The 26,393-nt window shown below is 41.0% G+C and overlaps 1 protein-coding gene across 1 annotated transcript in view; it reads right to left on the bottom strand.

Moving 5' to 3' along the window:
- RAD21 (RAD21 cohesin complex component) overlaps positions 1-25,093 on the bottom strand; it is a 31,497-nt gene extending 6,404 nt beyond the window's left edge. The window contains exons 1-9 of the mRNA XM_049773556.1: positions 24,931-25,093; positions 15,868-16,042; positions 10,662-10,791; positions 8,106-8,205; positions 6,885-6,991; positions 6,171-6,377; positions 5,441-5,566; positions 4,923-5,045; positions 3,072-3,295 (exon numbers count right to left, since the gene is read on the bottom strand). Coding sequence (XP_049629513.1) covers positions 3,072-3,295; positions 4,923-5,045; positions 5,441-5,566; positions 6,171-6,377; positions 6,885-6,991; positions 8,106-8,205; positions 10,662-10,791; positions 15,868-16,011 — 1,161 coding nt within the window. The 5' untranslated portion in view covers positions 16,012-16,042; positions 24,931-25,093. The remainder of the gene's footprint in view (positions 1-3,071; positions 3,296-4,922; positions 5,046-5,440; positions 5,567-6,170; positions 6,378-6,884; positions 6,992-8,105; positions 8,206-10,661; positions 10,792-15,867; positions 16,043-24,930) is intronic.
- Between the last annotated feature and the right edge of the window lie 1,300 nt (positions 25,094-26,393).

Here is a 26,393-nt window from a genome sequence, read left to right as displayed (position 1 = left end):
TTCTATCTTAAAGTTGGTTTTTAAATTATAACTGCAAAATTAAAAAAGTTTAAAATATTTTAATTCATTGTTTTAGAACTTAAGAGATAACTCATATTTTAAACTTATTTCACTGTAGTTTTTTTCCATATTCATATATTTAAAACTCAACCTAATCTGTACTCTCCCTTACTTAAAATTATATACATAATCAGGACCAAGAACATAGCTCAAAGGGTTTTTGAGCACATGCCTTGCATGCCAACGCCTAGAGTTCAATCCCCACTTCTTGAGAACCCCTAGGTATAGCTCTGGTTGTCTCCAGATCATCACACCCAAGCAGGACAGCATTACAGGGCCCAATTGGTAAATCTTCGGGTCTGCAAAGTGAGGCTGAGTAACCCTGGGTCTGAAGCCCTACTTGGTAGCCTCCCACAACCCTCAGATCATACAGTCATTTTAACAGATCATGTTTTTGTTTGTTTTGTTGCCACACCCAGCGGCACTCAGGTGTTATTCCTTGGCTCTGTGCTCAGAAATCACTCCTAGCAGGCACATGGGGGACTATTTGGGATGCTGGGATTCAAACCAATGTTGGTCCTGGGTAGGCTGCTTGCAAGGCAAACGCCCTACCGCCGTGCAGACTATTATTTTAATCACATAATATACTCAAGTGGGGCTGGCGAGATAGTACAGTGGGTAAGGCGCTTGCTTATCATAAGCAGACCCAGGTTCAAACCCTGGCATATAAAGTTCCTAGAGCACCACCAGAAGGAGTAACCCTTGAGCATCACTCAATGTGGCTCCAAAACCAAAACCAAACAAAAAAACTCAATTGAGTGGAGACATACACTGTGTATCTGACACCTGAAATTTTGGAGAGTACTTCAGGTCTACCACTAAACCAAAAAATAAAAATCTTAGACTCATCTTCCAAATTATTATGACTTTGCTTTTAATAAACAGCAGTTATTTTTGGATATAAAATACCTTATAAAGCCCAATTATTTCAACCTTATACAGAATAGCTTAAGAGTACTGCTACTTCACTCATCAGATAGATGCCAAAGAACACGGTTTTGAAATGGTCCAATACATTATTGAGCAGAAAAGGACATATGAGCAAAAAGCATTGTCAAAAATCAAAATCATATTATTGTGGAGAAATTAGTATCATCCAACATTGGAGCCAAAAAGTACCTTAAAAAATTATAATTGAGGGCTATACCAGGTAGAGGACTGCCAGGCTACATGTTTCACTCTGAGCCTGTTTTGGATTATTTCTTGCACACCCTGAATCACCCTGATTCAGACTCATTCGCCTGGGCTGGGAGACAGTGTCAGGTGATTTTACAACTGGTGCCCAAACCTTGGACTGACTTGAACCCTAAACCCAAGAAGAAAACTGCAACAATGGTGAGAGCTTTGGCCTTAGGGTGGCTTGTCAGGCTTTCTTGAGCTGGACTGAGAATGGAGAGCCCAGAACACACGTGGCATCTGTTCTGAACATCGTGGAAGCTCCTTCAGGCAGGACATACACTAGAAATAAAGGGGGGGGGCGCAGAAAATTTGGAGCCCCGCCCCGAGGAGACCATGGCCTCCCAAACTGCAAATAGAGGTCAATGACTGGGAAAAAAAAGCCAGAAAGAAATCTCCTTGGAGTTGATTCTCCACAACCCAGATGACCTTGGCAGCCTAACACAGAAGGTGAAGATTGAGAAGATGTAAGATCCAAGGCCAGCTGAAGACCAATAAAGGAGCTGTTTTTCAGAACTTCCAGCATCTTAACTTTGGTTCAATTTCTTGACTCTATCTATTCACACTGGTTAATTTGTGTTTTATCTGTATGGATCTTATTGTTTTGTTCTAAGCCCCATTGCAAACAGAAAAATTTGTATCTAACATTAGTGCTTTAATATTTATTTGCACAATTCTGGGGAAATGCATGTTAAGAGTTTTGAAAGTTCTCAGCTATCCTAGTGAATCTTTCTCAATTGCTATATTTTATTGTGTATCTTACATAGCAACTTATTCTCAAATTATGTCTGCAAAAATGTTCTGATCTCTTTGTCCACAGAAGATGGAAAAGGAACTTGAATACTATACACTATTATTAACAGTGCTCATTATAAGAATGTTTTAGAGCAAGCTAATTTTCAAACTGTATATATCTGTGGAAATGTTCTTGTGATTTTTGTTTAATGTAATTTATAAGAAGGAACTCGGATGTTCTAGACTTGTATCACAGTGCTTGGTATAAGAATGTTTAAGAATTTTCTAATAAGTATATGCAGAAAGGTTCTAATGTTTCTGTTCAGAGAGGTCTATGAAGTGTTGTGAGATGTGAAGATATGGAAAAAGCTGATTGTTTTGAGAATGATGTATACAGTTTAAAGTTTGATGCTATTACAGCCAAGTTTTACTGTGCCTATGCAAACTAACCACTTTTGCGAATTCTGATCTGGGATTCCTGCCTCTAGCAGAGAACAATAGAACATGGCCTTCAATTTTTTGAACAAAAAGGGGCAGCTGTTGGGTTACACCTTATGCTACCTAAAACAAAAATTGTCTTATGTAGTTGTAAACCTGGGAGGGTTTACCCCAAGGGTGATCTCTGTACTCAATAAAAACAAGGCAGTTCTAGCCGGCAGGGAGGGCCATACTAGGTAGAAGACTGCCAGACTACACGCGTTTCACCCTCAAAAAAAATTATAATTAAAAATAAATGCATATATGGGGGTCAGAACATCTGATAGCAAAGCAGGTAAGGGCATTTACCTTATATGCAAATGACCCAGATTTGATCTGTAGCATCCTATATAGTCCCCTGAGCCTGCCAGGAGTAACTTCTGAGTGCCACTGGGTATGGCCCAAAAACAAACAAATAAAGCAGATTTGGAGTACAAGAGGCTGTACTGTAATACACTTCAACAGTTTTGTCATAAGGATTTGATGGAAGGAATATATTACAACTCCTTTGAAGCTACAGGTAGGAGGCACTCATTATTTTCAGAGATTAAGTCATAGTATGATTCCAAGAAAAAAAAATGAAGAATGTTTTATGTAGGTGAAAACTCAGAAAACTCTTTTACCTTCAGTAGTCTGTTATTCCACAAAGGCTGAGCAGGTAAAGAGAAGAGTTTTTCCACTCCTCCAGTTTCTTTCCACATCATCAGCTTCTTGGTGGGTGGTGCCAGATCCAAAGTCGTAACAATATCAGAATAATCACTAAGTTGGGCTCGAATTGTCTTGCTATCCAACTCTTTAACGCTGTCAACAATTAGCTTCCTCTTCCGCTTGGCTTTTGTTTCTTTGACTAGGAAGGTGAAAGAAAATAAGGTACCAGCATGAAACACAACGGTTACAAGGTCCAGACTCATATCCTCTGGTTTTCTACAGACTTAGTAAAGTTAAGCCTCTTGAGAGCAGAATCATTTATGAATTCCCCAAGCATCATTAAGAACAGAGATTGGCATACAATAGTCATCAAAATCTGCAGCAAGGACATGCAAAATCATAGTTATGTATTATATGTAGTTCGGTGCTGCAAACATGGAAAATATCACTACATTAGAGAAGTGCGAAAAGTCCAGGATTCTGTTACTTATTTGCTGAGTGTCCTATCAGAAAAGTTGAGTTCAGTCTAGAAAGAGTGAGATCATTGGGTTCAATGCATACTTTGCATGTGGAGGCCTTCCTTAAATCTTTGCCTAAGCTTGGAGCAAAGAACAGCTTCTAAGCACCACAATCCCTTTCCCAACTAGCTTTCTTTTGGGGGTTTTATTTGGGTCATGCTGGTGATACTCCAGGGCTACTCCTGGCTCTGCAATCAGAATTACTACTGGCAGTGCTGGGGGCTGAGACAAAGAGATGGGTGATGAATTGTATGAAATGCCAGGAATTGAACCCAGGTTGGTAGCATTCAAGGCAAGTGACCAACTGGCTGCTGTACTACTGTGTCCTTTCCTTTCTCACTTGAAACCAGTTACACAATTCTTAGTATATAGATTGAGTGCAACTAAAACTTTTTAAGTAGAAAAGTTAAATCTAGATGTGACAGTTAGGAAGCCCTACTTAAAGGCAAGGAATGCGGCTCTGTAATAGAACACAAGCTCATGTGAGGACTTGGATTCCATTTCCCTGGCCTGAGAGTATAATCTCCTGCACCAGTGGGAGTGATTCCCACATACAGTGCAGGGACTTGGCCCCAAACATAACAAGACAGAAAAGTTCATGGAGCTAAATAAATTCCTCAAAATTTCATTTTGTCACATGCAATACTGTACTATATTCATGTAATTAAAAATTCACTCATCTGGAAACAAATGTATTATGGTCAACTATGTCAAGCATTTTCTTTAAATAAAATAGAAAAAATTCAAGGTTTAAGGTTAGAACCTAGGTTAGCTATGTGCAAAGCAAGCACTCTACCTGCTAGACTACAGGCCCATGTTAGAACTTTTGAACAAATTTTAAGAACATTTTTAACAGCTAATATTATTCTACAAATTCTTTTTTGACTTATAACATATCTACCACATTACAAACACAAATCATCTAGAAATTTCCATCCATCCAAACGGAAACTCAAATTACAACCCTTATCCAATGAACTACAAAGGCCATGTTTCTTACTACAAAAAGGGGAAGAAAGACTATTTGATAAAGCTTTAAAAAATTAACAGTAGGTTTTCCCAGATACTAGTTTGTTGTAGATTCTATAACTAGGGAAGAAAGTAACAGCATTTTGGAAACCTTAAAATTAGCCTGTTAAGATATATCAACAGAAAGCTTGTTCTATACTTTTCATTCCAGTAATTTGACACACAAATGATCGGGGAGATTGAAGATTAGTCATCTCAAACGGCAGCAGAGATCAGTGGAGAAGAACTAAAACTAGTTATGTTTTAATTTTACAAGTCAAAAAGAATCTGTTTGCTTACCAGTGATATCAATGGGTTCTAAAGCAAAGGCTTCTTCCTCATTTGGAACAAGTGTTGTCTGATCAGCCATAGTTGGCATTGGTTCAACAGGATCCACAGAATCAGGACTATCAGGTCCACCCACTGAAATGAAAGAAACCTGGTCATGAAAGGTATACAAATGCAATGTATTTACAACTGGTGGGGTTGGGCTGTTTCAGAAGCTTCAAAGTATATGAAAGAAACTTCAGGGGCCAGAGCAGTGGCGCTTGTGGTAAGGCGTCTGCCTTGCAAGCGCTAACCTACAACAGACCGCAGATAGATCCCCAAGCAGCCCATATAGTCCCCCAAGCCAGGGACAATTTCTGAGCCCATTGCCAGGAGTGTCACCGGTGTGGCCCCAAAACAAACAAAAAAGAAACTCCATTGCTTCCAGAAAACCACCTTTTAACCACCTTTTATCCACTAGAAGTTCCAAGGTTTTATTTTATTTAGTCCACAGTTTTAAATTTTAAGTTATCAGATCACAAAATGCTTACTTGATACATTGTCATCTTCATCCATATCATCATGTGTAGGCTGTTCAGGTAACATGACCCCTGTCTCAGACAGGGCAGGAGGATCATCAAAGATACCACCGTCATTGTTACTAATAAGTTTGTCATCTGAAATGGAATAGAACTTAGTTATCTTTCGAGAAAAAAAAAGTTTGAGTCTATCTTTAAGAACATCAAGTATAAACAGTGAATTATGGAGAAAAGTTTTCTTAGTTCATATTTTTAGTTCAAGTTTTTAATATATAAACCCAACAGCAGGTTTGTGTTCTATGGTTTTTTTTTTTTGGGGGGGGGCGGCGCGCCAGGCTTTCCTCAGGGGTTACTCCTGGCTCTGTGCTCATAAATCACTTCTGTTGGGTTACAGAACTATATCTGGTGCTGGAGATCAAATCCTGGCTGATCTTGCACAAATCCTGCGTGCAAGACAAATGTCCTATCTGCTATACTATCTCCACAACACCCCTGAATAAACGTTTTACAAGCAAATAAAAACTGAGAGAGCCTTTTAACAAAATATTTAGGTTTCATAGAAAACTTTCACTGATCTGTTGTCCACAAATTAGAATTATTAACTCATCTGAAAACAGGACCCAAGGCTACAGAGTTGTGGTTCTGTGGTGGTAGTGTTCCTGTCTTCCACACCAGGCCAATTCCATCTCTAACACTGTAATTCCTTCCACTGAAAAAGATTGTTAGAATACTAGTGACCTACCTAATATGCCACCATCATTTCCTTCTCCAAAATTGTCATCCTTATACTGGTCTTCATATTCTAAGTGGTTAATTTTCTCATTCAAATTGCTGGTGCTCTGTTCAGGCTCTAACAGGAGGTTAGAAGCACTAGTGCTCACCAACATGTCATCATCCTCAAAAGCGCTGCCTTCTCTCATTATCTCACGATCATCCATGCCAAAGTCACCTAAACAAAGTTTAATCATTATCTGAAACATTACGGTTACAAAAGGAAACAGCTATTGATTATGTCTAATCTGCAAATTAAAGTTGATCATCTAGTTTAAGTTTTAAATCTTTAGTATCTATATTTTATAAACTGATTCTGAAGCATGACTAGCAAATTTAAATATAAATTTAGATATATTAAGTCAAATTATATATGTATGTTAGATCATATTAACCAACATAGACTGTTTTGATGAGAAGATAATAGGTATAAAATGCAAGTGCCCAAAGGGATTAGCTTAAGAGTGAGCAGTAGCAGAGACTTCTGTTGATGCATTCAAATAAATGGCGCTCTATATACCGGTAAGGAATACATTCTTTTCTTGATAAAGAAGCTTTAGATAAAATTTTTACTTTACAGCTATCATTAAAGTGGCACACTTCCTTTTTTTCAAATTATTGGCAGTGTAACTACCATAGTGATCATATCATCGCAGCCGGAAGTTAATGATTTATTTCTCTTTACCAAAGTCATTTTCTTGTAGGATACTGATGTTCCCAACTTCTTCTCTCATGGTTATCTCTTCCACTCTACTCTGGTTAAGGCTGAACTGCTGGGCCACATCGATGTCACTTTAAATGAATTTTAAATATATTTTAGTCTCAAGTCTAAACCATAAGTATTTACAATACCATAAGTATTTATTCTGTGTAAAAGAAAAAATACATATAAACTCACCCAAGCTTTGAAACCTCAAATACTAAGAAGAATCAAAGCCACTTCAAAGTTAATTTGTACTTAACTTTATAAAACATCAACAAAAAATTAATACTGAAAATAAAGTAAGATGAAATAGCTCCAGCCCCTACGGATGTTACATCTAAAGAGAAATATACACAAATATACATATGGATGAAATAAGCTATCAGTTCTTTTCTGAGATAACAGAGAGAAGGCAAAGTGGCAAATAAGATAAAATAAAGCTGGAACTGTTATCGACATAAATTTGCTTACATGGGGCTTATAATACCAATGGCTATGAAAAGTATTTCTATAATTTAAGTCTAAAAATGTGGCAGGAGAGCAGAAAACAAAGCAACTAGAGTGCCTCACATCAATTGACAAACTCAAAAACAAAAACAAATTGACTTTAATTAGGAGTCACAGATATTTTAAAAAGCAGAACTATGTAAAAAAATGATTTTTTCTTAATAGTCAATTGTGCAATCCAATCACTTATAACATTATAATCTCATGCCTACCATGGTAATAGTTGTATTTATTTTTCCTTTCTTGGTTTTTGGGTCATAACCAGCTGTGCTCAGGATTTCATATGGGATGCCAGGGATCCAACATAAGTCAGCTGCAATCAATCTGTCTAAGGTAAGCAATCTATCCACTGCACTAGGTAAGAGTTGTACTGCTAAGGCTCAGGGTAAGATTAAACAAAACAATAATTGTATTCTACTTTCTCAACTTTCTAGCCTTAAATCTATGATTATGGTAACAATTCTAACTCCTAATAAAAAAGTGCCTCTTTTTTATTAAACTAAAATTGTGACTGAGTTTAGATTGGTCAAGAAACAGACCAACAGTAGGTAATGAAGGTAATGAAAAGATGCCTCTGAATAAAAATTATAAAGCACACCAAGGTTGTGGCCCTCCCACACCCCAATCATGAAGCAATTAATTTGCTTCATATAGTTTGCTGAACTCTGGAAACAAAACAAGAAAAACTAAACATACTCTAAGTCAGGCAGTGGCTGATCAAAGTCATGAAATTCTTCTGGTAAAGTAATAGCATTGTAAGCAGCTTCTCGATTTTCCTCAGGCAAGTCAACAACACCTGGAAAAGAAAAGGCAAACTTGAAGGCCTAAGGCTAAGTCACACAGATTACAAAGGAATCATAAGGGCTTAAAATAAATATTACTTCCTGAATTGTCTAAGCATTCTACTGATCAAACATTCTATTTTTAAATAGAATATAAATACTAAGTTTTCTAAGTAAGCAAAATATTTAATGATGATGATCCCAAATGTTAGAAGTTTGTATTTTTCTTTTTTTTTCTTTTGGTTTTTGGGTCACACTCGGCTGTGCTCAGGGGTCAATCCTGGCTCCATGCTCAGAAATCACTCCTGGCAGGCACGGGGAACCATATGGGATGCCGGATTAGAACCACCATCCTGCATGAAAGGCAAACGCCTACCTCCCTCCTATCTCTCGGCCCAGAAGTTTGTATTTTTCAAGCTGTCTATAATATGCATTGCTCTACATAAGAATACATTCTTTTTAATTTGGGGGGGTCACACCTGACGGCCCTCAATAGTTCCATCCTAGTTCTGCACTCAGAAATATTTCTGGCAGGCTGAGGGTGGGGAGACACAGGATGGGGGACCACACAGGATGCTGGGGATTGAACCTGGGTCGGCTGCATGCAAGGCATACACCCTACCCGCTGTACTATCGCTCTGGGCCCCCAAACAATATTATTAAATAGAAAGCACTTAGAAGAAACCACATAAATATTATAGCTAATGACTGACTCATTTTTGAGGGCTTTTTTGGAAGGCTTGGGTGACTAAAAGGGAGGATACACTCACTGCTGGGGATTAGATCAAGGCCCCCAGCATGCAAAACTGATGGCCCTTCTGGCCACAAACAGTTTCTAAAGAAAAATCTCAGGTCTCAAAAACTTCTCTTATAAAGTCATTCTTTTGGGGGGGGGGGGGGATGGTGCTCTGGGGTTGTTATTCCTGGTTTTGAGTTCAGGAATTACTCCTGGTAGGCTCAGTGGAGTATATGGGATGATGCCAGGGATTGAACCTGGATTGGCTACATGCAAGGCAAACATCCTACCTGCTGTACTGCTCCAGTCTCTTATAAAGCATTTTAACTAGAATAAAATTTCACCAAATGCTGTTAAAGTTACAGGTTATATAATTCAGATGAATACCTTTGTATTTTAAGTATGGCCACAAGATTAAATATGTTTTACTATCAAATTAGCTAATAAGCAACAGAAACTACAGGTCTCAACAATTGAAATGCAACTTGATTTCAAGTGGGAGAGGTTCAAAGGGCTATAGCAGATGCCAAAATGCAGAAGAACTAAATTAAGTTCAATCAGCAGCACTGTATGGTTCGGCTCTGGATCACTGTCCAGGGGTATCACAGAGAAGAGTTCACAAAAACCAAAACCCCAGGTAAAGCAGTAGTTTGACATATATTGGGAGTGAGAGCACACCCAGCAGAGCTCAGACTACACTTGATGGCTGTACAGGGAGATAAGGTGCCAGAGGTTAATGATGAGCTGCATGTGGCTCTGGCCCTCATAGTTTGATTTTTAGAATACACAAAAATTTCTTAGAAAAAAATAACAAGAATTTTTCTGTTCTGAGCTATTATTACATAAAACAACAACAACAACAACAACAATGCACCTGTCTTCGTCTTTTCAACCTGACAGTTTTATTGGGCTGCTGGAAAGAGGCTTAAAAGAAAATGGGGCAGCCCCAAAGAAAGAACCAAAAAGGGTATGTTTTCATAATATAACAAATAGAAAGTGGATTTTCTTTATTACCTTTCTGAGCCTGTCCTATTTCTTTCTTTGCCAAGTTTCTTATAATACAATGAAAATAAAGCATGCTGATATCTAATGAAAATAAGAAATTTCAATGATTTTGAAATTTGTAGGTGGCTGACCTGCGACAGACCAAGGTTTAATCCCTGGTATCCCATATGGTCCCAAGCCTGCCAGGACCGATTTCTGAGAACAGAGATAGGAGTAACCCAAAACATTTATTCTTATTAGGAGTGAATCTGTCACCCCCTCCCAGGGCAAAATGTTAATCTTACCTGAAGGTAAAACCAGCCCATTTCTGGGAGGGGGTCTATGGAAGGTAACAAAGGGGCTGCCTAGGGATATGAGGGGATTCACAGCAGAAGCCTGAGGAAGTGACAAGGAGAGAGCATGCAGAAACGGGTAGAGCTACAGGGCTGCTTATGGATCCTGCTTAAAAGGTTAGCGTAGAAGCCACACATGGTGGCTAGGGCCTTATTAATAAAGTTGGTTATCTCCTGACTTCTACTGACTATTGTGGATCATTTCCTCACGGCTACCCTGAATTCTGAGATTCGCCAACTGGAAGTAGATGCAGGCTCCCGGGCTGGCAGAGAAAGGCCTCACTCTCCATCTATCCTCCTCCTCCTCAATCCAGGACTCTCATTAATTTAATTATTACTATAAGAATCTACTCTTAGAATGGGTATGAGAAAGTTTATACAAAAAGTTCCACGATACCTGGCCGAAAAGCCATCTTTATCTTAATGAATGCTTCATTACAGTCTGCAAGGAGATATTTGGCTTTTCTGTGATAGATTCGAACTACTCCCAGCAACAGATGTCCTGATGTTCGGAGTGCCATCTTTACCTGCGAATAAATATATACATTAATCTAATAGAAGTTAATTGTAAGGAAATCACATCTGAGCCTGATTTTTGTGAAAGTTATAGGCAATTTTTCCTTTTATTTGTTGTTATTAACTTGACATACCACACAGTAATCATCAATTTTATTTCTTACCCAAGTTTTTCATTGACATAAACTGGAAATCAATTTAACCAAGATAGTTTCCTCACCTTCTTCACCATAAAATGTACATCCTTCGGCCTGTTTTGTTTTTGACTTATGCAGGTCAGGATAAAGACAGTTGAAAAAAGAGGAACAATACCCAATCAAAACAGAATTCCTCCAACTGGAGAAAATTCCCTCCAAATTCCAAGGTAGCAAAGAGTTGTTAAACATCTGCTTAAAGTTTAAATTATGATGAGTATTTTGTTACTTGTAGAACAGTATATTTTAACATTAAACATTTTAACATTAAAATATACATTAACATTACATAATGACTTTTGACTATATAATTCACTTGATGTATAGCATAAAATGAGGTTTACTGCTATAAAATAAATGTGATCAAATCTAGAACAGAGTATGAGTCCTGATATAAATTCCCAATTAAGACATTACTGCTGTGGTCAGAGTGATAGCACAGTGGTAGGGCATCTACCTCACAGTAGGCTGACCTGTAACAGACCCAGGTATGATCCCAGGTATGCCAGGTGTGCCCCCACCCAAAAACCCAAAACATCATTCCTATTAGAAAGGAATCTACTCTTAGAATGGATATAAGAAAGTTTAAAGACATTTACACCTGGGGCTGGAGAGATAGCACAGCAGTGTTTGCCTTGCAAGCAGCCAATGCTGGGTCCAAGGTGGTTGGTTCAAATTCCCACGTCCCCTATGGTCCCCCGTGCCTGCCAGGAGCTATTTCTGAGCAGATAGCCAGGAGTAACCCCTGAGCACAGCCGGGTCTGGCCCCAAAACAAAAACAAAACAAAACAAAACAAAAAGACATTTACACCCCTATGTTCCTTGCAGCCCTAGCTGTAATAGTCCAAATCTGGAAGCAACCCACGTGTGCAGGACTGGATAAAGACTATGGTACATAGACACAATGGAATAGAACTTGGACATAAGATAAATCGCATAGCATGTTGCAACATGGAGGAACCTGGAAAAAGAAAGGCTGAGTAAAGTTAGCCAGAGGGAAAGAAGCCGACATAGAATGACCTTTCTTATATATGGAATACAAAGAAACTTAACAAAATAAGGAATGCCTGGAAAGTGAAAACAAAGAACACCAGAACTGGTCTTCTGTAGAAAACAACCTGACTAATATTAGAGGGGCTGAAGGATAGGATAGGGCGAGGGCAATGTCTATGGCAAGGGGAAGCATTCAACTGGGAGGAGTTGGTGCTGAAAGGTGAAGCGTCATATAGGAAACCCTATCAGCATGGTGTGGGGGGGATAATTCATATGGTAGAAAGCAGCAGGCTGATCAGTTGGAGGAAAATAGGGGTGGAGGGAAGAAGACGCATATGAAGAAATTGGAAGTTGAAACAATGTAATGCCTGAAACCCACTAACGAATAAATGTGTCATTTCACCTAAATAAAAACAAACAAAACCCCTTAAAATCAATCTTGAGTGCACGAAGGGGTCATTGTTTTGTCCAGAATAATTAACTTTTTTAGGCCACACCCAGGGGTTAGGTTACTCCTGGCTAGGACCATATGGGACACGGGGGTCAAACCCAGGTCAGTCCTGGGTCAGCTGTGTACAAGGCAAGCACCCTACCACTGTGCTATCCTTCCAGTCCCCAGAATAATCAACTTTTAAAAGGCTTTCCACAGTGGGGGAGAATCCCTAGGAGGGCACACAAAGATCAGAGGCAGTAATAGCCAGTAACCCAAAGTGCAACTGGGAGGCATTTTCTGTTGGTACACTTGAAGGAAGAAATTCTGATGGCAATGAGCCCATCTCTTTTTTCTTTTCCCTTTGGTTTTTGACCATACCTAGAATGCTCAGGGGCTACTCCTGGCCCTGCACTCTGTAATTATACCTGGGAGTGCTTGGGGGACCATATGGGATGCCAAGAATCAAACCCTTAGGCACTGGATTCTCTCTTTGGCCCACTTTATTTTGGCTAAGAATTTAGCTTTGAAATGAGTAATCCCTACTCATTTGATATTAAGAGTTTGACTATCCAGGTAAAGTTCTGCAGATGGCTGTTTCAGAGCAAGGGAAAAAAAGACGGAGGGGATCAAGGGCAAAAAAACGAGGAATGGGGGCCGGGCGGTGGCGCTCGAGGTAAGGTGCCTGCCTTACCTGCGCTAGCCTAGGAGACGGACCGCGGTTCGATCCCCCGGCGTCCCATATGCAGTTGGAAAAGGGAGGGAGGGAAGGAAGAAGGGAGGGAGAGGAAGGAAAGGAAGGAAACTGCAAGTAAGGAAGTCAAAGCAACATTACAGTGGGTAGGGGCACTTGCCTTGCTTGCATGCAGCCAATTCAGGTTTGGTCCCTGGTACCAGGGATGGTTCCCAAGTACAGCAAGGAATTAACCCTGATCACCACCAGATGTGGCCCCCACACCAATAAAATAATTATATAATTTTAGGTTCATCCAGTAGGAATACTTTACATTCTATCACAATCATAACAATCACTTAAATACAAACACATAGAAATGTGTACATTTTTCTTCCCTCACAAAAATCTATGTTCTTTTACATTATTTCCAAACAATAAGCCTTGTTTTGCTGTCATTTAGTTTTAACACGACATACTCTTTTGTGACATTCCTGACAATGGACAAAGTACCGTGCAGGTATTAAAAAAAAAATGATATCCTGTAAAAACACCCGCAACATTTGCTAATTAAATACCCTTAATATTTGCTTATGAACATTAAAAAATACCTACCTATGTGCGCCAGTTTCAAGAAAAGTTGTACATCACAACATTTGTAATGTTCCCTTTCCCCATTCACTAATTCTCAGGAAACATATATATTAAAAAGTAGAAAATATGCTCTCAGAATTTGGCCAGATTGCTCACTAGCAGAATTTCTTCAGAAAAAAAATTAATTCATATTAGAAATATGTAATCTGGCCGACCAATTACATCCCTACACATCAATATTGACAAAATACTTAAGGAAAGTAGTAAGCAACATTTACCAATTTTTTAAAGTAGAAATAAACCTGTGTTACCTCGTGCTGTACTTAGTAGACACACTGTATACACAAACAAGTTTTCTCGAGTGTGCATAAAAAAGTACTGTTTTGTAGTGAGATCTACATTCAGGATAAGCAAACTATTGGAACCACAACTTTTAATGGTTGTGTTGTACAGAAATACATTTTTTTACTTAAAAATTCTTACAATTCTCCCACAAAATGGCATTAGTGAATGAAATCATGCACAACCATAAAAAGACAGATCACCAGATTGATAAGCCTTTATACAAATTTGGTAAAACATGTTTTGGAATTCAGAGATATCTGGAAGTAATGTAGTGCATTCGCAGGAGTATCAATAGTGCAATCAGAATGTGTGAACTGGCAAATTTACAAAGAGTAAGCATAACTATCTAGAACAACTCCCTCATAATCATACATTCTTGTTATTTCTATAAGTGAATTTATGAATACGCAAATGATCTCACAAGATTGTTTCCATTTTCATGTATTTAAATTTTGCGACTGCATGACTATGATGCTGTACAATAATTCAGCTATTAAATAAAGCAGAGCTATAAACAAAGCTTTTCTGAATAGGCTTGCCATTAAAAAAAAAAGCAATGCCGGGGTTGGAGCGGTAGAGTACTTGCCTTGCACACGGCTGACCCAGGATGGACCCCCGGGCATCCCATATAGCCCCCTAAGCCAGGAGCGATTTCTGAGTGCATAGCCAGGAGTAACCCCTGAGCGTCACAGGGGATAGCCAACTCACCCCATGCAATGTAAACATACAATAGAAAACAAACCAAAGTACTAAAGTTTATAAATGTGAAAGGATATTTCCTGAAGTTTTCATCTTAGTAATGTTATCATGTCCATACTACATCAAAAATATGGAAAATGCTTTTAAATAACATCAATTCCAAAACAAATCAAGATTCCATCAACAAAAGATTATTTAAAAGGCAAACTTTTACTTATCCACCAACAACATATACAACAAACACCACTTAACTCTTCTGAGCAAATCTCTGCTACACCCCACTTTATTGCTTTGAGAGCCCCTCTTCTTTCCCTAAACAATAATGAAAGATTCTTATTTAACTCCCAAAGCTGCTTCAGAAAATTGTAATCTGGAATATTTTCAAAATAGAATAGCTATGTATTCCTATAACAAGGCCCAAGAATCTTTAATACATAAATGTATGCAATATGCTTAAGAAGTAGACTTCTTTGTGATTAATCCACTTAATGCCAACGCCTGTTTTAAAGGTCCTTTCCTGTCAGCACAACCCACTACTATTCATGTTATATTATTATATATTACTCATATATTCATGAATATATATGAAAGCCACAGCTGCAAATTACAGTGGCAAAAAAAATTTCAGGAAAAGTAAAAATACCTAGAAACAAAGCAGTAAGTAAGGTATATACAAAGATTGGAGACTTCTAGGAATAACACTTCAGTATTTAAGGGAACACATGAAGAAGTTCTGCGATGATAAAAAGTCTTGGCATTTTTAAGATATAGAGCAGGCTGGGAAGAAGTAATGAAGCAAATGATATGGATACAATAGACTAGATATATTCTACTGCAACTTTCCTAATTGATCCATATTTTATTAAATACTAAATTAGAAAACCCATACATGTTTGAGTATAAAAGCATCTAGCAGGTGAAGTATAAAATATTGGCACATTTAACTTGATGCTTACCTGCTATTAAAATGAGAACATGAAAATATCTATATATGAAAAGAATTTTTAATGGGAAAAGACTATCAAATGGAAAGTCTAAATACCTTCTGGGATATTTTTTTTGCTTCCAATATAAATATGTTGACCAAAATTGCCGACACAGAGTTCAGCATAACTATCAAATGGAAAAGAAAGCATTTACTGATCAATATAAAACTTACCTTTGGTGAGATGATACTTTCCACACTGCTCTCTAAGTTACACTCGAACACATGGGCTTTGGTAAGCTTCTTATCCCAATGGGCCGCCAGCCAAATTTTGGCCAGAGGCCCCCTTTTGCTGAGGACAAAATGTGCGTAGAACATTGTTCTGGTTGACTATGAAACAGGAGAAAACCTGGAGCAAAGAAAGTTAACACATTTTCAGTACTCAAGCACATACTGATACATAAAACATGAATAAAAGTTTCCATTAAAAAAAAAAAACATAGGGGGGCCGGGCGGTGGCGCTGGAGGTAAGGTGCCTGCCTTGCCTGCGCTAGCCTAGGACGGACCGCGGTTCGATCCCCCGGCGTCCCATATGGTCCCCCAAGAAGCCAGGAGCAACTTCTGAGCGCATAGCCAGGAGTAACCCCTGAGCGTCCCAGGGTGTGGCCCAAAAACCAAAAAAAAAAAAAAAAAAAAAAAAAAAAAACATAGAACTATAAAAAGCTTGGCCAGAACATTCACTTTAAAAACTTAATGCTCTAATTTTAATTTTGGTAGGGCAAGAAAAAGATCTCAAAATATTAAGAATCTAAGGAAGTCATTGTCACTTTGTCACATGAAAACGAGTCTAATTTTTGTTATGCGGTGCCAGAGAAATTATAGAAAGGATTGGGTTTATCTTGCACATAACCATCATGGTTCAATCTCAAGTAGCACATTTGAACTTTGAGCACTGCCAAGAGTGATCCCTGAGCATAAAATCAGAGTAAGCACAGTCAATTGTGATCCAATCCATTTCCAGCTAATGATCCCCAAACAAAACAACAAAAGCTATTAGAAAACTCTCCTAGAGGGGTTGGACTGATAGCACAGCAGGTAGGGCATTTGCCTTACATGCAGCATGCAGCAGACTAAGGTTAGATCCCAGACATGTCTTAAGGTCCCCAGAGGCTGCCACTGCCTGGAGTGATTTCTGAATGCAGAGCCACGAGTAACCCCTGAGGGCTACTGGGTGTGGCCCCTCCCCAAAAGAAAACAAAACTCTAACAAATGTAATTCCATTCTTACACTAATTATTGGAAAAAGTCTGCTTTCAGGACCAAAGCTAGAGAAAACATATTCCTCAAGAGAAGAATGGAATGCCTAAGTACTAAAAAAACAACCACAAAAACAAACCTCTTGGGCACAAATACTAACTGGGAGCCAAAATGAAAACTCAGCTAACTGCTTTTACAGTGCTCATGACATGCTCCATGCTGACAAACTCTTCAAACACTTTAGCCACCCTGGCTGCTTATGGGTTGGGATAGGAGCCTTCTAAGCTTAGTTGAGTCCTGGCTCCCACAGCCAATCCAGCCATTGTTGAAGCACAGAAGTGAGTACTGCTGCTCAGCCCTGCAGAGTGCAAGGGCTATCTGAGCCACCCTGGTGATGTTGGGAGTCATATGGTGCCAAGAACTGAAACCAGGCGCGTGCCCTACCTGTTGATGATTACCTCCTGCCCTCCTTTATAATGTAAATAATAAATGCAACACCTTTATAACAATACTGAATTTATCTTATAAAAATAGTATTAAGTACATAGTGCTTTTCTTTCAAGAAACTAATATAAGCAAAAAATAGGAGCCTGAAAACTCCGGGTTCAGAAGCACATTAAATACATGTGAACTGATTCTCTTTTACAACTTGGATTTAAGAATGTTACTGGTTAAATATTTACGGGGGAAAAAACAAAACACCACTCAACTCCCTAAAACTATCCATGTCTAAAATATAAATCTAAGCCATGCTTTTATAGAGATAAATTCAAAGATAATCATAAGCACTAAAAATACCTCAAAGTCAAAAATAGTTTAGAATTGTCCCAGGTACCCTTTACCAAAGTGATGAAATTTGCTTTTGCCCATGACCAGAATCCTGCCACTCACTATCCCTCTGGCTCACCCATTTTATGCTTCCTACATTCCTAAGTCACAGCAGTTACAACTGTTTTGCAACTTAAATTTTGTCCTTTGAGAATATCCTACAGAATCAGTGGTCCTCAAACTATGGCCCGCGGGCCACATACTGTATTTGTATCTGTTTTGTTTCTTCAATGCAAAATAAGATATATGCAGTGTGCATAAGAATTCGTTCATAAGTTTTGTTTTTACTATAGTCAGACCCTCCAATGGTCTGAGGGACAGTGAACTGGCCCCCTGTTTAAAAAGTTTGAGGACCCCTGCTACAGATCATATAGAACTTGACTTTTTAGAATGATGTCTCACACCCATAAGAATCTTCCAAGATGCACCACAGGTATGTTTATTTTTACTGCTAAATAGCATTTTATGGTCTAATTTATTAGTACAATTTGCTTATCCATTTAGATGTTGAAGGACAATTTATTGTTGACAGTTTTTACTACTTCAAATGAAGTTGGCACAACTATTTGGTGAATGTTAGTTTTCATTTCTTCGGGACAAACGTCCAGAAACAAGGAGTGCCAAGTAGCATAGCAGATGTATATTTGTTTTAAATAAAACTATCAAAACCCCTAGTAAATATTTACAGTCAGGCAACATTTAAAATTTTCTAAGACAAAAAACTAAAATTCTTTAAACTGATTTGAAAAAGACATACAGATCAATAGGGCAGAATGAAGAACCAAGATAAAATCTATACCAATCACTCCAAGGCAACTTTTTAAAAAAGGAGAAAACTTAACTTTAAAACTAAAATATCGGGGCCGGGAAGATGGCGCTAGAGGTAAGGTGTCTACCTTGCGAGCACTAGCGTAGGACGGACCGCGGTTCGATCCCCTAGCGTCCCATATGGTCCTCCCAAGCCAGGGACGATTTCTGAGTGCATAGGAGTAACCCCTGAGCATCAAACGGGTGTGGCTAAAAAAAAAAAAACTAAAATATCAGGGGCCAGAGAGATAGCACAGTAGTAGGGCATTTGCCTTGCATGAGGGCAGCCCAGGGGGATCAGGTTCAATTCCCAGCATCTCATAAGGTCCCCCAGCCTGCCAGGAGTGATTTCTGAGTACAGATCCAGGAGTAACCTGTGAGTGTCACGGGGTGTGGCCCAACAACCAACCAATCAATCTATAAAGTTTAATAAAATAAAACTAAAATATCAAGGGTGTGGGGGTCAAACAACAAACAACAAACTGGCCATGAATTTAAAGCCTTTTGGATTAGATAGTACAGCAGATAAGGTACTTACAGCAGATAAGGTACTTATCCTACATCAAGCTACAGACCCAGATTGAACCTCTAGCAACTTCAGGTGATCCCTCAAACACTGCCAGGAGAGATCACTGAGTGCAGAGACAGGACTAACGAACGCACCAACAGGTATGGCCCCAAAGTAAAATCAGAACTGTCTTGTTTTGAGACCACAGAGATGAGGCAAAGATAAAAGTGGTTGGAAAGAAAATGCTGGCAAATCACATATACTCTATTAAGATTAGGGATTGAGAACTCTCAAACCTCCACAGTCTATCAGAGATGAGAAAAAAATTTTCATATAAGAGACTACACAGATGCCAAATAAAAGATACTCAACATAACTACCAGGAAAACAAGACTCAAAGATAAACACTGCACTCTTAAGAGCACTAAATCATAAAACAGTGGCAATACCAAATGTGAGTGATACACTGTTAATGAAAATTCTTATAGATTTTTGAAGGAAAAAATGATCAGAGTATGCTGACTCCAACGTTCGTGTTCTCACAAAGTGTAAAATTTGAAACTGGAACAATTTAATGCACGCCTTCAAGAAAAACCAGTCCATTCTTTCCAATGATGCACAAAAAATATTCTAAACACTAAATGTCAAAATAGGAAAGTAGGGGTCACAGAGATAAGAATAATGTTTGCCGGATCTCCATTTTCCACCACACACCTAACCTAAAAACTCTCTTTAATTTGGGATTAAGAATTCAGGTCAGTTTATAATAGGATTAAATAATATTGTCCCCAGAACATTCTATAAGGCATTCAGCAGTATTTCATAATAAAAATACCTTCCCATAGTCAAGTCAACTGTTTTGCAAATCAGAGAGGTTCTCCTACAAGTCTCGAAAGTTAGACTAAAACAATCTCAACAGCATTTAACTGCCTCTACAACATTACAAATAAAACCTGTAACATTCCGTAGAAGTCCAATATAGCAATGTGTTCTTAGAAATACAATGTCAGGCCTGGAGAGATAGCACAGCGGTGTTTGCCTTGCAAGAAGCCAATCCAGGACCTAAGGCGGTTGGTTCAAATCCCAGTGTCCCATATGGTCCCCCGTGCCTGCCAGGAGCTATTTCTGAGCAGACAGCCAGGAGTAACCCCTGAGCACCGCCGGGTGTGATCCAAACACCAAAAAAAAAAAAAAAAAAAAAAAAAAAAGAAAAGAAATACAATGTCATATATAAACCCCAAGATTCATTACTGGAGACAGCTGTATTCCAAATAAAAGTCCCCTAATATTTAGTTTCCAGAATATGATCTGCCACAAAACTCTGTATGTGCTTAATGAATAAAGAAATTGGATACAACAAGTGATCTAGTATGTGACATATGTAAAAAAAAAAAAAATGCCGACATTTAAGAAATTAAAACTACTGGCATTTTCCAACAGGTGTTGGTAGCTGATGGCCAGCACTTCCAACTGCTCATCAAGAGAACCATGCCTAAAACATTCCAACTATGCAGAGGCAAATTCCTAAATAGCTGCTTTCTTGACATGGGGCTTGGTGGGGAAGTGTGGGGACAAAGAGGGAACTAAACCTGAACCATACTAAAATTAACCTGGGAAAAGAATGAGCAAGATGAAATCATCCTAAAGAAAGGATAAAATACAGTAGTGCATCCAAATTGGCTTAATATCGAAATAATGAAGTGTAATTAAAAAATCTTTGCCGGAGCGATGGCACAAGAAATAGGGCATTTGCCTTGCATGTGCTAACCTAGGACAGACCGTGGTTGGATCCTCCCCCCCACCCTTATGGGTCCCCCAAGCCAGGAGCGATTGATTTCTGAGCGCATAGCCAGGAGTAACCCCTGAGTGTCGCAGGTTGTGGCCCAAAAAGCAAAAAACAACAACAACAAACCCCAACTTCTTCCTAGGCTGGAGTGATAGTACAGTATAGGCATTAGTTTACTTTACAAGCAGCCAACCTGGGTTTGATCCCAACCTTCCCATAAGGTCCTGGGACCCCATCAGGAGTCACACTTGAGCGCAGAGAAGAGCCAGGAATAATCTAAGTACAACCGGGTGTGCCCCCCCCCAAATAAAAATACAATTTTTTTCCTTAGAAATACCGAACTTGGGGCCGGGCGGTGGCGCTAAAGGTAAGGTGCCTGCCTTGCCTGCGCTAGCCTTGAACGGACCGCGGTTCGATCCCCCGGTGTCCCATATGGTCCCCCAAACCAGGAGCGACTTCTGAGCTCATAGCCAGGAGTAACCCCTGAGTGTTACCGGGTGTGGCCCAAAAACCAAAAAAAAAAAAAAAGAAATACCGAACTTTAGGGGCTAGAGTGGTAACACCTTACATGTGGCTGACCAAGGAAGGACCTCAGTTCAATCCCATATGGACCCCATAACCAGGGGCAATTTCTGAGCTGAGCACACAGCCAGGAGTAACCAGAGAGTCACCGGGTGTGGCCCCAAAACCAAACAAACCCCTACCCCACAAAATCATTAAAACACCCCACCAAACTTTAACCCACCCAAATCACTTCCTAAAGGTTCTGAAGATTTTAAATTCTGCTGATACCCTATCAAAACACACAAAACACTAAACAAGTAAAAAATACAAGCTAGCAGAAACCCAAACTTTTGGGTTTTTAGACCAGTTTGACCTGATGACTCCTTTTTCCTAAACAAAATTTTCTCAACCTGATTTTTAGAATTGAAAAAACCAAGTGTAATGTGAAATGAAAGAATTACTTTTTTTTGGCATTTGGAATCTTCTCATACAATTTCCAATTACCCATACTTCCAGTATAGAAAGAAGGCTCTTACCTTGCACATACACAGCCAACCAACAGATTCAATCCACAGCATATTGTCCGTAGAGACACCAGGAGACACCTGAGCAGAGCCAGGTAGGCCCAAATCCCCATACAAACAAAAATCCAATCAAATACTCACAATTCCCATACCCATACCTGTTTCTACTTCTATTTTTGTCCTGGACCTCACTGCAGTGCTCAGAGGACCAGTTTTAACTAGAATACTGTACTGTAGGGGTCTCAAACTCGCGGCCCAAGGGGCCTTCCATACAACATTTTGTGGCCTTGCCCTAGAGGAATCTTTTTTTGTTTTGTTTTGTTTTAGTTGTTTGGGTGACACCCCCCAATGTTCAAGGCTTACTACTGACTTTGCACTCAAGGATCACCCCGACTTTGCCTCCTGCGGCCCCCAGGTAAATTGAGTTTGAGACTCCTGCGAGTGTACTGCCTCCCAGCAGAGCTTTTTCAGTAGCAATACATATGTAACCATCTGGCTAAGTAACTTTAAAAAATTAAATTCTTTTTGAGGTTTACAAGTGGGGAAGTGTTTGTTCTAGGATAACAATGTTACCACACCATGCAACTACAAAATTGTCAACATACCTAAAACAGTCTATTTGACCCTTTAGCAATTGAGACCCACCTTGGCATTTTCATTTTCAGAGTTCAATTTCTCTTCCCTTGCTATGCTTCTTTATATATACAATGCCAGTGAGATCATCTGATACTACTTTTCCTCTTCTAACTTATTTTGGTTAGCAAGATCCCCTGTACTTCCATCCATCTTGTCTCTTTCTAATAGCCAAGTAGCAGTCCAGTTAATATCCCCACCTTCCCCCAAGGCAATCTATAGAAGTCGGCCCTTGAGTTGTTTCCAGATCCTGGCTACTGTAAAAAGTCCCTCAATGAGCCTACCGTGTAATTGTTATGGAACTTTCTGAATTGTTTTTATGCGCTTTTGGAGACCTAGGGGTGTAACTACTGGACGTACATGGTAGTTCAATTTAAAACATTTTGAGAAATCAGCATACTTTTTCCCATAAAAGCTACACTAATTTATATGCCAACAGTAAACAAGCTTTCCCTGTCCCCAAATTCCTGCCAGTGATTGTTATAAATATTAAGAAGTCTTTCTCACACTTGATCAAACAGAGGACAATGGTTATCATCTGAAAGTCTTTGGACAAAGTGAGGCCAAATCTATAGCATTACTTGAGGTTTCAAAAGTGCAGGGCATACATATGCATCATCTATTTAAAGTAAAAACTTCCATATAGTCAAGACACTTACTGTGATCAATAACTACAAAGCTAAGTTTCTCCGTGAGTTCTCCCCTAGACAGGAAAACTCGGAAATTCACTGATTTCCAACACATGTAACTCAGGTAGGCAAGGAACCATCTTGTAGTTGCCATTTTGTAGTTGCATGGTGTGGTAACATTGTTATCCTAGAACAAACACTTCCCCACTTGTAAACCTCAAAAAGAATTTGCAACTTGGATTGTCACTAACATGACAATCAGACAAGCTTAGGTTCAAATTCAGTTCCCTTTCTCAGTTGTTTTGTGATGGTAAGTTACTTTATCACCTGAGTCTTAGTTTTCTCAGCTTTGAAATGGGGATATTCACCAAGAAAAGGATTATGAGATTGAAACTAAATCCCATACCCAATACAGTACACCTTGCTTGAGCACCATGTCACACACGTAACCATCTGACACAAGGAAAAAGCCATTTCTAATGTAAAAGGCCCTTTCTCATAGGATAATAAAAAAAAAACCCCAAAACGTTGTTATATAAAGATTTTGAGACGGTCGGAAAATTTCAGAATCTGTATTTCAATAAATAGGAATTAATAAGGAATTCAAGCTGAAGAGTTATCATAAACATTCCATTGAAATGAGCAAAATTGGAGAACACAACCCTACAACAGGCTGCTTATCCAGACAAAAAAGCAGGGAAAGGTCACGCTCCCCACCTATGAGCCTGTCTCCCGTATAAACAGCACCAGCTCCACACTGCTCTAGCCACTACCTACCTACGCTACGGTGTAGACTTGCAACAAAATCACTTAAGACAAGCATTTATTCCCATCAGTATACTCTAAAAACAAAACAAAACAGAAGAACAACCGAAAAACCACCCTATCCATTCTCACCCACATCTTCCCAATTTAAGATTCTCCTGCAAGAGACGTCGATTTTTACCCAGTTCACCAGGCACTTGAAGTCTGGGATTCCCCTGTCCCCCAGAAAAGGGAACGAACGACTTGCAACCTCACCGGGGTGGGGTGGGGGGCAAAGATGCACCTTCCTCTCGCACAGCAACGTCCCCAAGTAGCTAGCTAGGGGCACAAACCAGAAGGAAGAGCAGTAGCGCGTTTGCATTGGGGGGACGCAGAACAGATCCTTCTAATGCAATAAGGGGTGTGTGTGTGTGTGTGTGTGTGTGTGTGTGTGTGTGTGTGTGTGTGTGTGTGTGTGTGGAGGTTCAAGATATGGGCGACAGCCGAGGGTCGGGTCCAGGTCACACTCACAGCCCGATCGCAGCCGAACCTCGTTTGCAAACTCCTCCCGGGCCAGGGCCAGGCCCGGGGGCAGCGGGCAGCCAGGCCGGCGTGTGTCGGGCGCACAGGCCAGCTCCCTCCGCAAACCGTAGAGGGGTCGGGGGCGCGGCGGGTGGCGGTGGGGAGCGCAGGCAGACAGGTGGGGGCGTGGGGCGCGGATCTGGCCGCCTTGGCCGTGCCCCGTCGCCCCCAACCCCAGCCCCGTCGCTCGGACAGACAGAGGGGCGCGGCGCGGGAGGGAGGCGGGTGGCGGCGCCGCCTCCCTCCGCCGACAGCCATTTTCGGCCCTTTGGGGCGGCCGGAGCGCGCGCGTTCAAACGGCCGCCGCCAGGGCGCTCCCGCCGCCGGCCTCCCCGCGGAACGGCCGCGCCGGACCTCGGCCGGAGCCGGGCCGCAGCCGCCCGCCTTCGCCCTCCTCCCGATCCGGCGTCGCGGAGGCCCCGCGGGGCGGCGCGAGCGAGGCCTCGGACTCGGCCTCGGCCGACTGGCGCGGGGTCGGCCGCGCGGCCCAGCTTACCTCGTGGGCGCCGGGCTCGACGGGGCCGGGGGGCCTCGGGGCCAGGGGCGCGGGCAGGGGAGGGGCGGGGCAGGCCCGGCGAGGTGCAGCTCTCCGCGGCGGACCCCGCTGCCGCCCGCAGCCGCCGCCGCCTCCGCTCCGAGCCACTCAAACAAACAAGATGGCGGCCGCGCTGCCGCGGCTCTTCCGGCCGCCCAAACGCCCGGTTCAAATCGGCAGGATGTTTACGGTCAAAATGGGACCGCGCGCCTGCGCGGCCCGCCGCGGCAGGGGCGGGGGCGCCGCCCAGAGCGGGCCGCGCAGGCGCAGTGAGCGCGTCCGCGCGCCCAGGCGGGCAGCCGACGCTGAGCATGCGCGGAGGGGACGCTTCTCTCGCGGGGCGTTGGGGAAACGCGCCTAAGGAGCTCGTGCGCGGATGGTTCTTGTGGACGTGTTTGTTTGGCTCCCCTTTTTTTTCCACCATCAGGGCGGCCGTCTCCGTTTTGAGTGGCCCTGCTCACCCCCTTTTGCCCCTCCGAAATACATGGTGGTGGTTCTTTAGTGGCCTGGTTAAACACCAAACTTTGTCCAGAGATGCACGCAGTGCAGTCCAGAGATGCACGCAGTGCAGGCTTTGCATTCATTCTTCCATAGAGTGGGTCACAACCCACAGCCCTCAGGGGTTCCTCCTGGCTCTACGCTCAGAAATCGCTCCTGGCAGGCTCCGGGGACCCTATGGGATGCCGGGATTCGAACCACCGTCCTTCCACATGCAAGGCAAACGCCTTACCTCTATGCTATCTCTCCAGCCCCAGAGTTAGACTCTTAATCTTACTGGTGACTCTTGTCAGCTCCAAAAGTTGATCGCCAGGGTTCGGGTTAAATTGCTGAATAGAGAAGAGATGGAGCTCAACCATCATGAGACGTGTGATACAGTATGACCAGGAAGGAATCTTAAAATTTCTACAAATACTTCTCCATGCCTTAAGAAGCCAGACATTGTGGAAAATCTATTTTTGGGGGTAATGGCTTTCATTGAAGAAGTGGTAGTGGAGATAGGATGTGAAGGCTGAATTCATGTGAGAGAGGATGGTTCTGTGTGATAGCAGAGAGCAAGCTTGGAATAGATAAAAAGGAAGACTTAAGAGTGCTGACTGAGACACTTTCCATTTTCTAAGACTATCTAGGAGATTATAGTACCAATAAAATGTGTAGGTGTGATTTTTTTTGCTCAGTTGAGGTATTTGGGGGGGGGGCAAGGAGCATGGGGTTGAGATGGGCCACCCTTTGCTCTGGGAGTTAGAACCTGATGGCTTGGCTTGACAGTAGATCATATTCAGAGTATGGTCAAGAGTTGGCTCTTCTCTCCCAAGAGAACATACAACACAAATCTCAGGAGTCTAGTTGACTATAGAGGGTTGTAGCAGAGAAAGTTTTAAAAGATGATTTCCTGTTTTTAAACTTGCAGAATTAAATGAACTAGA

This window comes from Suncus etruscus, chromosome 5, assembly GCF_024139225.1.
Source record: "Suncus etruscus isolate mSunEtr1 chromosome 5, mSunEtr1.pri.cur, whole genome shotgun sequence".
NCBI classification, from domain to species: Eukaryota; Metazoa; Chordata; class Mammalia; order Eulipotyphla; family Soricidae; genus Suncus; species Suncus etruscus.
The sequence above is the reverse complement of the archived record's forward strand: the minus strand, read 5'-3'. Positions and strand labels throughout refer to the sequence as shown.